The sequence below is a fragment of the Dromiciops gliroides genome, chromosome 3 (genome assembly GCF_019393635.1).
Source record: "Dromiciops gliroides isolate mDroGli1 chromosome 3, mDroGli1.pri, whole genome shotgun sequence".
In the NCBI taxonomy this organism is placed as follows: Eukaryota; Metazoa; Chordata; class Mammalia; order Microbiotheria; family Microbiotheriidae; genus Dromiciops; species Dromiciops gliroides.
Genome location: NC_057863.1, coordinates 467,001,721 through 467,013,806, shown reverse-complemented (window position 1 = coordinate 467,013,806; position 12,086 = coordinate 467,001,721). Strand labels below are relative to the sequence as shown.

Genomic DNA, 12,086 nt, shown 5'->3' with positions numbered 1-12,086 from the left:
TTCAACATCTGGGGTCAATGCCTTTATTACAATAAGATCCAAAACAGCACTTGTTAACTACTCCATGTAAAGCTCTGTTCTAGACCCTGAGGATACAACCACAGAGATACAACCATAATACTTTTCTGAGGGAAGTCATGTTTGGAAGTCTGTTGGTAAGGCTGACCTCTGATCTTCAGCTTATTTTACTGCCTAGTTTCAGATTGTGAAATGAAAGCTCGGTGTAGGAGAAAGAACCAACTGACCTTGATGTCAGACGAAATGGTTCAAGTTTGACACCTATTGTCACTTGTGGTATATGAACCTTGGTTTCATCATCTATAAAACAGATAAGACTACTAACATTATTCACATCACAGGGTTGTTGTGAGAAAAATCCTATTATTTTGTTATGTAGTGTCATTGGCAGGTTTGTGACCTTTAATAGTTTTAAATTTGTGGCATACTATTAAGTGCTAGAACATACAGGACATAGATGAGAACAGGTAGCTAGCTATCTCTGACAAGGAACAACTGAAAGTCCTACACCTGTGCAAGCACCTAGGACAAATGCGGCATTCAGGCACTCACAACTCTACAAAGACAGCGTTGGAAGCTACATCCCAAAATCATCTCGTCCAGCTCCCGCTTTATGTATTTAATTCCTCTGGTTTGTGAGGCTCTCCAGACCCTTCAGGCTCGACGGAGACGCCCTTGATTGTATAACAATCATTTCCTCGGTTACGAGAAAAGATTGGAAGGGAAACTCTGGATTTAGCGCGAATTGACTATCTTGTGTGGGGGCTCAATTAGACTTTGCGGAGGAGTTCAACTCGCCGACAGGGGGCGGGGTTACCACGCGTGGCCACAGTTGGCCGGAACTACGAGTCCCAGCGTACCCTGGGATGAGGGGCGGAGTCCAGCCTGGGGGGGCGGAGACTTGGAGAAAAGGGGCATTGTGCTGGGAGAGTGGTGCTGCTGCTGCTGCATTTGTCTGATTTCCCACTCACTCGCGGATCTTTGTGGTATCTTCGGATTGGGGGGTTCGGATGTGAATGTGTCAACGGCGGCAGCAGCAACCGAAGCCCGGGGACTAATTAGCAGGGGTCAGCGTAGGTGGGGAGGGTGTGTGAAAGAACAGGAGGACCACGCGCGCCCGGGGCCATGCGTGTGTCTGCTCCCGCGGTTTGCTAGCAGGGCTTGGGCGTGGAGCATGGTGCACCATGCCGAGAGGATCCAGGCGCCTTAACTATACCTCCCGAAGAAAAGAGGTCCGGGTTGTGCACGGGAGGAGGGAGAACCGCAGGCGAAAGCATGAAGGTGGAAGGAGGCAGGCTCCACTTTGAGCGCTGCTAGAGGGAGACCTCGCTCTTCGACCAGCACATTCGCTTCTCTCCTCTCGGGCGGGTGGAAGGGGGGCTTGAAGCAGGAGGGGGGCTACGGGTGGGCGACGGAGGAGGTAGGATAGGGAGGTGCGGAGAAGGGGGGGGATAACGGGTAGAGAGAGAGGGAGAAGGCGAGAGAGCCAAGAGAGGGCTTGTGCGGTGCATTTCTGATCTCATCCACGGACGAGAAGGGGGGCTGGAGGAGAAATCCCCCCCGGCTTCGAAAAGCGGCTCACCATGGGGAATGCAGGGAGCATGGATTCTCAGCAGACTGATTTCAGGGCGCACAACATGCCTTTGAAGCTGCCAATGCCCGAGCCAGGTGAACTGGAGGAGAGATTTGCGGTGGTCTTGGTAAGTAAGAACTGGCCGGATATGTTGTACACTTAACAATGCCCATTTACCTTATGGTGAAGCAGAGCCCTTTCCTCTTCGCCTTCGGTACTGCCCCTTTCTTTTCTCCTTTTTCCTTGAAGATTTTTTTTGGAGGGGTGAATGGAGGGGAGCCAGTGGGAGGTTCCCTGCCTTCCACCTTCCCCGATCTTTTACCACCTCTCCCCTAGTCCTCCTTCCCCGCCCCTAGACTCATCTATCTCCACGGACTGAGGCTCCCTAAGGATGGGTCAGGGTGGCACTGCCTGGGCTTCTTAGTCCCGGTCGCTTTCCACTGAAGGAGCCGAGCGCCTGGACTTGCTTCTGCGAGCCTCTCTTTCCCCCATTGTCTGGAGAAAAGGAGGCAGCTTGCGGATCGTGCGGCGGGGGTGGGGGGGTGGGGGGGATATGTGTGTGTGTAAGAGAGAAAGGAAGGCGGAGAGGGGCCCCCTGGCATACGGAGGAGGGGGGCTGTTGTCCTCTGGAGCTCTTTTTCTTTTTAAACACCCGCAAAGCCCAGACAACACCCGCAAATGCCTCCGTTTGTACCTCCAGCCACTTTGCGCTGACCGATGGGGTCCCCGCCCAGGCCCGCTGGACTCTAGCTGGCTTTGTAGTGGGGAAGATGCGGCCCATGTGGCTGTGGAAGCGCGGATGGGGGCCACCCGGGAGAAGCAAAGTTATTCCGTCTCGGCCTTTCCGCAGCTGTGGCCAAGCCCCCTGCCGCTCGTTCCTCCTCATCTCGGAGGAAGAGTGGTTTGCATCTCGTTTGCCAAGTGGAAAATGAAAAGGACAAGCCTTAAGAGCATAGCCCCTCTGAAAGTTAGGAGTGACTGATCGGAAAGAAGGAATAAGTGATCAGGGAGCCGATTTGCTTTGAATGGCTTTGTGTGATCTTGAGGGTACCAAAAAATGAGTAGGTTTGAGGAGAGCTGCTTCAGGTTACCCTCTGTCTTAACTCTTTAAGCAGTATGTCCCCTCCCTCTCCCATAGTTCCTTTTCAACTCCTCTCCTTCCCAACTCTTTTCTTCAGCTGTCCAGCATCTTGCAATCTTTCCTTTCTTTGGCAAAAGCCTTTCCTTCTCTTTAGCTTATTGGAACCAAAGTTTCTCACCATGTTCTGCTGTAGGCTTAGAGTGAACATGTTATGTCAACTTTTCCCTTGGGGAGCAGCTGTGGAGGGAAGAAGGTACAAGCAGGGTTTAATAGCTTCTTTTTCATTTCATCCCTAGGTGCTCTATTTTGGCTTCTGCCTTCTTACTTATTTGGAAATCTATAAGGGACAGAGAGGCTAGGTTTTGAGGAAAAACTTGGCTACAGGCAAATTATGGATTGCCTTCTGTCTTTCTTCTTCACAATTGTTTAAGGTGTGTGCTTTGAAGAAAGACCTCTGAGGGAAGGCTCTGGAGATAAAACTGCATTTTCTGGGGTGTGGGATTGCTATGCCATGGACTTTGTTGTCTGTGACATTCTATTCTCTTTGCATAGGCCTTTAAAAGGGAGTCATTTGCTATAGAGATCAACATTCTGAACTATGGCTTTCCTCTGTCCTGCATACACAGCCACCCAGGAGAAACGCTGTTTTACACCACCTAGAAACTAGTGAGGCAGTGAGAAAGATACACTGCATTGACTCTGTCTTGCCTTGTACCTTCTGTGATCTCCTGCAGCTGCTGGCCACAGTTGTATAAGATGGGAAACAGCATAGGCCTAATTACCTCTCTGGGCAGTCTGGACACATTCTTGACCTGCCTTTCTGGAGAGAAGCATGTTCTCTGTACAAAACCTTCTTCCTAACAAACATGTGGTCCCTATCTCACCTCCTGGTCTTATGTAGTCTGCCCATTCCCACTGTGGGTTTGTGTGTGTGTGTGTGTGTGTGTGTGTGTGTGTGTGGCGGGGGGTATGGATGCTTGTGGTAGAAGGGGCAGTGACACAGGCAAACCAGTGATGTAGCAGCCATAATAATAACAATTTAATTAAGTTTGGCTCATCTGGACAGTTTTTTTTTAAAAGAGCCTTCAGCATTTCTGTTGATTAATAACATATGGCATGGATTAATCTTTAAGAAATGGATGACCAGTGATTAGGGTGGTGGGTTTTTGTTAATGGTATCTCAAGCAGTCACACATTCCTCATGTGACCATTGATGTTTTCATGTTCAGAGTGCCTTGAGGCAGTGGTTGTTGCTGTGGCTACTTTTACTGTACAATGTGTCATGCACAGTTGCTGGATACATTTCCTTTCTTAGTTGTTTACAAAATTCTTAGCCTCTAAAAGTAAAATACATTCAATCTGACCTCTTCTTAGGAGAGACAAAACTTAGGGAAGTCTTGGTTTGTGGGGCCTCTCATTGGGGATATTCTTGGACCACTGGAGTCCTGCTTAGTGGTCTTAGAAAACTTGGCAGACTGCTTTCTGAGAAAATAGCACAAGAGGATGCAACATTTAGAGCTCTCTAGGCACCCAGGGAGGTCCCAAGTATGACAGTTTTCCTCCCCGTATTTTTCTGAAGTTTCAATGTATGACCCTGTATATTTTGCAAAGACAAATGTTTGAGAATAGCTCTGTCAGATTATTTTAATCTTTGACACCAAGTTGGAAGGACAAAGTCTTGGGTAGAAGATTCATACAGAGACCGTCAAGGGATTATATTGGCATATCAACATAACTTTATTAGCATCCATGTCTAATGTCTAATAAAGCTCACAAAAACCTGTGGTGCAGAAAACAAGCTAGTAATACTGTTCAGAAATGTGTACCTTTGTAACATGAAGTCAACGTCAACATTTGAGGCTGTCCTGCCATGGAAAGAGTTCCTTTTCCCCACTCTGGGTTTTGGATTGTTTGCAGCCCTGGGGAAGGGAGAATAAAAAATAAGATGACAAAGTATTTCTGGTTAGATGCAGTCAGTGTTGTGAAATCATAAGGGAGAATGAAACCTAACTAATGAATGAGCCTCCCACAAGTCTTCCAGATGGAATGATATTATGATTGTGTGTAACTGAATCATTCTGTTTTGAATTGGTTGGTATGGGTTGAAGGGGAAGTGGAGTGAAGAGTGTACTCTTGAATTAAGGTTAGTGAATTTTTATGGAAAGGCCAGATTTGAAGGAACTTAGTATAAATTAACTACTAATATAGGTAAAGGGTCATCCAAATGAGGCTCAAATTTTAAAAAAGATTGATGGGCTAGAGAAGGAAATCACCATTCTCGGTCAATTCTCCTCAACTTTATTTTAAGTAGGTGGGATTTAGAACTAAATATAGTAGTATTCATGATCTCCAGCATCCCCAGTTAAAAAAAAAAGACCATGTATGATTTTTTATGATGGCCTGACTTTACAGTCATCTGTAAAATGTAAATAAGACTATCATTTACATCACAGGGTTATTGTGAGGATCAAATGAGATAATCTTTGTAAAGTGCATTATATAAATGTTAGCTATTATTATTGTTAGGCATCAAATATATCTTTATTGCAGTGCTGTGATGGGATAGCCCCTAGTTTGTATTTTCAAGGAGGCTGTAACACCTATTTAAGGATGTTAGTATGACTGAAAAGACAGACACTTTTCCCTAAGCCTGGGCACTGTTGTCACTTTGTCTGTTCAGTGTATCTGTTTTTGTTTTGTTTTTTGGGGGGCAATGAAGGTTAAGTGACTTGCCCAGGGTCACACAGCTAGTAAGTGTCAAGTGTCTGAGGTCAGATTTGAATTCAGGTCCTCCTGAATCCAGGGCTGGTGCTTTATCCACTGCACCACCTAGCTGCCCCTGCTCAGTGTATCTGGACTAGACTCAATACATTCTTCAAGGCCTTTGCCCAGAAAGAGCCATCCCCCAATATTTGTCCTTTCTGAGTTTCAGAAGGAAGGATCATTTTTATTCGTTTCTCCATTCCTGTAACATAGAAATGATAGAGCAGCTAAAGAGAGTAAGACTAAAGCAGCTCCTGCAAGCAGATCTAAAAGGTTAAGAGCTACTAGATAGCTTAGGAAATTGGCTTTCTAATGTTGGATAATGAGAACTGCTTTTGCTTTCAATTAAATTTACCAGGCTCCCTTTTTAGTTTTTGTACTTAACCCACTAATAGTAAATTGAGGTTGTCAAGCTCAGGTTGTTAAAGAAGAGACACCTTGGAGGAAGCCTGTGATTTGTCCTTTGGGAAACTTAGGGTTCAGGATGTTAAGACTAGGACACATAGTCTTTAGTTGCTCCAGCTTGTTAGAACTGTATCCAGGATGATTAAGGGTTTTTTAAAAGTTGGTTTTGTTGGTTACCTAAAATAAATGCCTTTGGACTTTTTACCTTAGGGCTTAGTGGACATCATGAGTTCTTTCTGTGGTCTCTAATTTCATTGGCAACTTTCAGTAGGGAATGGGTACAGTATCCTAGTCTGGAGGTTATCCTGCAACGACAGAGTTGAAGTACCTCATTTGGAAAACTTCCCTGCCCTTTCTGGGCTGAATCTTTTAAATGAATGGCATGAAGTTTCCAGTCATTGGGCTTTGTCATTCAGACACCTAAACTCCAAATACTGATTACTTATGAAAGGAACAGGGAAGGTCAAGTTCTAACATTTGTTAAATTTTCTTCTCTGAAATTACTTCCTTTCAACACCTTCCAAGGAAAGCAACTGCCATGAAGTCTGTTTAGCAGATGGATTGGCAGGGGCTCATTGAACCATCAGCTTATACTTGCTGATTTGTTGGAAGGAATACCCTGGAAGAGCATCTCACTTCACCCAATTTTGGTCCTTGTAGATCGTGTCAAGCAGAGCCATCTTATCCTTGGAGATATAAGTATAAGTTAGGGATTATCAGGTATTATCTGAAAGCCTTTGAGATGAGATCCATTTATTATTTTTCCTACCTGTCTTTTAAGACTGATAAAATGCTACATCTTCCAGGGAGCACTCCCTCATCCATGCCTAACTGAAGGCAATCTCGATCTTCTCTGAAATAACAGATTGTAACTTTCCCTCTCCTATGACACTTATCATATTCTTCTTTGTGTTAAAATTATTTGTCTTTTCTCCCTTTCTTCACCTTAGATCAAATGAGATTATGTATAAAGTACTTTGTAAGCCTTAAAGTGATACATAAATGTTAGTTGTCATCAACATCATCAGCTTCTTGAGTGCAGGTATTGTGTCTTATTTACCTCTGTATTCCCCATAACATCTAACATTGTGCCTTTCACATAGCAGGTTCTTAACAAACACCTATTAAACTGAGTTATTATAATTACTATAATATCCCTAAAACAGTGACCTTTTTGCAAATATAGGATAGGTATAGAGAAGACCCAATAACTATCTTCCAGTAGAAGAAAGTGATTGAAGGTTTTTATACAACTTTAGGAAAGGGAAGAGAGGTCAGTATCTCTGCAAGAATCAAGAAACTTGACTTCTCATTCCATATCTGCTATTAATTTAATGGAACCTTTGGCAAATCACGATCTCTCTGGGCCTCAGTTTCAACAGTAAATAGGGCTGTGAGAGGCATTTTGGCACAGATTTGAAGGAACTTAGTATAAATTAACTACTAATATAGGTAAAGGGTCATCCAAATGAGGCTCAAATTTTAAAAAAGATTGATGGGCTAGAGAAGGAAATCACCATTCTTGGTCATAGTACATAGAGAGGGCTGCCTTTGGAGTAAGGAAACCCTGGGTTCAGGTCCTACATCTGACATACTAGCTGTGTGACCATGGACAAGTTACTGTCCTGGAAAACTCTCTAATGCTGTAAGTTACAGCTTGTCGTGCTGCAGGCTGAGACATCCCCCCGACTCCCCTCACTGATGAATTTATAGATATGGACTAAAAAAGTACTGTTAATACTTGTGCTTACTCCTAGAATTGCTGTGAGTTTTTAATAATTATGAGAACATTTTGAAGCATATAAAAACACTATTTAAAATATAAGGAAGTTTTTATTCATTAACTTTTTCCAAATATTTGAAATGTTAGCCTGTGGAGTAAATAATAGTCTTAAAACATTTGTTCCTTAAGATAGAATTAAGGCCAATATGGGAAGTTACTTTTAACTAAATGTGATGAAGAACTTGGTAACAAGTGAACTTTAGGGGCAGCTAGATGGCGCAGTGGTTAAAGCACCGGCCCTGGATTCAGGAGTACCTGAGTTCAAATCCGGCCTCAGACACTTGACACTTACTAGCTGTGTGACCCTGGGCAAGTCACTTAACCCCCATTGCCCCACAAAAAAAAAAACAAAAACAAAAACAAGTGAACTTTGTAACCCTAAAACATAATTCCCTTCAAAGTAGGGAGCTCCACATCAATATGATGGATGCACATTTTTCAGTCCACTTTCATCTAGAACATGATATACTAATTTAAAATAAAGTGATGAGAGAATGCAGAGAAAGAATGACTTTAAAAATCCTCATAAAATTTTGGAACCAGAGAGAAATGGTGAATAATTATAGGGGAAGGAATTGAGCATTTAGTTGAAGGGGGCATGCTAAAGAAGTGATTCTGACATGAGGTGGCAGACTGGACCCTTTCATATTCCAATTCTTTTATTCCAATTCTATATTCCCATTTATATTCCAGATAAAGTGGGAGCTACCTTGAAGGTCTGGTGGTATGAAATCTGAGAGTTGGAGGGTATCTTTGATGCCATCTTATGATTTAAGGGCTGTTGGTTAAAGGGGAGGGAGGGAAAAGCCACAGGATCAACTTAAAACAAATGACTAACAGAAAACCCCCTTCTCCCTCAGTCACTTGATTTTGAGGAATACATGATCCTCCCAGAAAAAAGATGAAGTTGTCTATAGTTGGAGATCTTCCTGATTTTCAGATTGAATAAGTAATGCTGAGATAGTAAATATGACAGCAAAAATGGGAAGCTTAGTTGATCATCTCTGAGTTTCCAAGTAGAAAATGGCTCATCATGAAGAGAAAGAAGACTTTAGGAGTAAGGGTGTGAATGAAAAAACTATGTGGTTATATGAGGAAAGCCTTTTAGGTCATTAATTAAACAAACATAGGAACCTTTTGTTCAAATAGGTTCCCCTGCCAAGTCTTTTCCTCTAATAGATATTGGGAAATTTTTGGCTTTTTGCATCATGGATGAGTATGTCCACAAGCTTTAGATTCTCATCTTCTGTAAAGAGTCACTTAATACCTTGCTGGGGCAGTCTTATAAGTCAAACATATACCTCCATCCTTTCAAACTCTAGTACTGAGACACCTTTCTTTGTTACTCCCCCTTCCCTGCTGTTTAAAATGTGTGTCTGCTCCTAATTCAGGGTGGTCCTCTCCTTTTGTCAAAATACTTAACCAAACACTGTGCTCTTTCCCACTGATAGCATGGTTTGAAAATGTTATCTGGAAGGAGCTGGTTGGTTGGAGAGTTGCCTAATGAACTGCCATTGACTTATGTCCCCCCATGACCACTGGCCCATAAATGTATTCTGAAATGACCCTGAATCCTTGGGGTGTGAGATTTCATGTTTGTTCCTGTTTGGAATATAACTTGGTAAAGCCAAATATTGTTCTGAACTTTTTTTTTTTTTTAAGGAGTGTGAAAAGAAACTTGGACCATGGTGTTTGGGCTCCTGGGTGGCCACCATTGTGGCAAACTTTATCTGCTTTTGTGGAAATTCTGAATGTGTTTTCCCTAATCAGATCTACTGTGTTCCTCAGTAGTGTTGTACCTGATTTGAATGACTTTTGTTTTACAAGTATCCAAAGCCTATCTACTCCTGTTTGAATTATAAAAGCTTTGTGTTCAGCTGGGTTAAGGGGACCACTTTATCCTTGTAATAATTATGACCTTGAAAGGAGCATTGCTAGGGTTTGAGGATAAAACTGTATTAGTTCCTATCTCTTTCTTCCTTTACACTATACATATAGATACCTCTGGCTGTTGGCTTTTGGAAGCAGTGGTGTTTAGAACCAATTTATCTCTTGGGGTAATCTTACTCAGTTTGCTTTTGTGCAGTAGATGGTGCCAATGGCTTGGTTTATCTTAAGTTTTTGGCTTTGGAGAAGCTATCACATTATTCACATTTTTGGCCTCATGCCTTGTGTTGAGGTACTCAGGTATGGCAGTTGCTGCTTGAAATAACTAAGATTCTGAACAACTTCTCCATGGGACGAGGTGTGTAATTCTGAAGCCTGACTCCTTCCTTCCTTCCTTCCTTCCTTCCTTCCTTCCTTCCTTCCTTCCTTCCTTCCTTCCTTCCTTCCTTCCTTCCTTCCTTCCTTCCTTCCTTCCTTCCTTCCTTCCCTCTCTCTCTCTCTCTCTCTCTCTCTCTCTCTCTCTCTGGGGGGGGGCCCGCATCTTAATCAAACTCCATCTAGACTATGGGTTACTTATTATATAAAATAAGATAATGAAAGAGATGCACAGGAGGAATGACTTTTTTTGGGGGGTGAGGCAATTGGGGTTAAGTGACTTGCCCAGGGTCACACAGCTAGTAAGTGTCGAGGGTCTGAAGCCAGATTTGAACTCAGGTCCTCCTGAATCCAGGGCTGGTGCTCTATCCACTGTGCCACCTAGCTGCCCCTAGGAATGACTTTTTAAAGAGCTGTACAAAATCTTTGAACCAGAGTGAAAAGTTGAATGATTGTAGGGAAAAGAATTGAGCACTCAGTTAAGATATTAAAGCAAATTAGAAAATTGAAAGAGAAATTAAAGATAGTCTCCCTTACCCTTCAAAAAAATCACAGAATATTAGAACTGAAAGAGACCTTAGAGGCCATTTAGTGCAGCACTTTCATTTTACAGATAAAGAAACTGAAGCCCAGAGAGATTAAATGATCTCCTTGTTAGGTTGGTCACCCAGCTAGTTAGAAGCAGAGCCAGGAGCAGAACCCAAAAACCTTAGTTCTCTGTTCACTGTTTTTTTTTTTTTCCTGCTACAAAATGCCAAGTGCTCATCCATATGTGTGACTCAGTAAGTCACTTAAGTTCCGTGGAACTCGGTTTTCTTTTTGAAAAATAAGGAGTTTGGTCTAGAAGATCTTTAAAATTCTCATCAGAACAAATATTCCGTGAGCCTAAGAATTAACTATGGAAAGGACTCTTTTTCAAGTAGGACAAAAGGACCACTACATATGGTGCCATGCTTGCTTCCATGCAAAGCCAATTGGACTTGGTCTTTCCTCCACTTTCAGTCTAAAGTGGACAGAAGTAATACAAACATCTAATAAAAGTTCTTTGTATTATGGCTAAAGACTGAGTGCTGGCCTCCTGACCACAGCAGGGGGAAAAAAGTAACAAATGAATTAATTATGCTTTGGCATTTATTCCTATTTCCAAGGCTAATTATTTGTTGTTTTTTATTCAGTCCTTTTGCGTGATCTGAGACTTGACAATATTTGAGCCTGCTTTCTTAGTTTGAAATATAAGGCCTGTGAAATTGAAGTATACTTGTGAACCGCAAACAATTTTGTTTTTACTAGGGACATGTAATATAGACAAATATTCATACTTAGAGAAATTATTATCTTTAGGGAAAGAAACATAAGTAGAACAAGTCAAAAATTGGATGTTTTTTCTTTGTTCCCATGGACCTATTGAATTATAAAATGTTAAAGCTGGAAGGAACCTTTGAAATGACAATCCCAAACCTTCATTCTACAGATAAACCCAGAGAGAAGAGGTGATTTGCTCAAGGTTATCTAGCTAGTTAGTCATACAGCTCGATGTGTAGAATGCAGGTCTCTTGACTTCCAGCCTAGTGTCTTTCCACTACACCACATCGCCTCATTAGTCAGCTCTCATTAGCTAGTATGATATGTTGGCAAATATCCGTTTCTATAATTCATCATCTTTAGTGGTTTGGGCATTGTAGGAAGTGTGTGTATGCTTGGCAGAAATGTAGAGGGAGAGAAAATCACAGGCTTATTTCCATTTAGGGATTTCAGTAAATCCTTGAATGCTGGTGCTTGGCTGTATGATAAAAGAAGGCCTTCTGTAATTGGCCATTTGGTAAAAGGTGTGGAACAAGAGTGGAAAAATTTTTATATTGATAGATTATAGATTCATTTTTGTGGGGAATAGGGAAAAGGAGGTGGGTGGCACAGGAGGATGAGTAAGAGAGTGTACATGACTACCTTTATAAGCAGAGAGAATTATGGGAGGTCTCTGCCATCCATGGACAGTGATCTCATTCAGCTTTGGGGCATCAGAAAATGAAGCATTATGGGAACTAATATCAGTTGGAAAAATTAAATGTAGGCAGCAGGATTAGACTTGTACTCAAGCAGCACTCTTACAGGTTATATACAGTTTGCCCAATTAAGATTTGTCTTGAATTGGTTTCTTTTTTTAAAATTAGTTTATTTCTAAGTAATAGGAAGACTGTCATTAA

The 12,086-nt window shown here is 42.2% G+C and overlaps 1 protein-coding gene across 1 annotated transcript in view; it reads left to right on the top strand.

The window, feature by feature from the left end:
- The first annotated feature begins 1,444 nt into the window (after positions 1-1,444).
- Positions 1,445-12,086, top strand: part of FMNL2 (formin like 2) — a 384,795-nt gene continuing 374,153 nt past the window's right edge. Inside the window, 1 exon segment of the mRNA XM_043995692.1 lies at positions 1,445-1,718. Coding sequence (XP_043851627.1) covers positions 1,602-1,718 — 117 coding nt within the window. The 5' untranslated portion in view covers positions 1,445-1,601.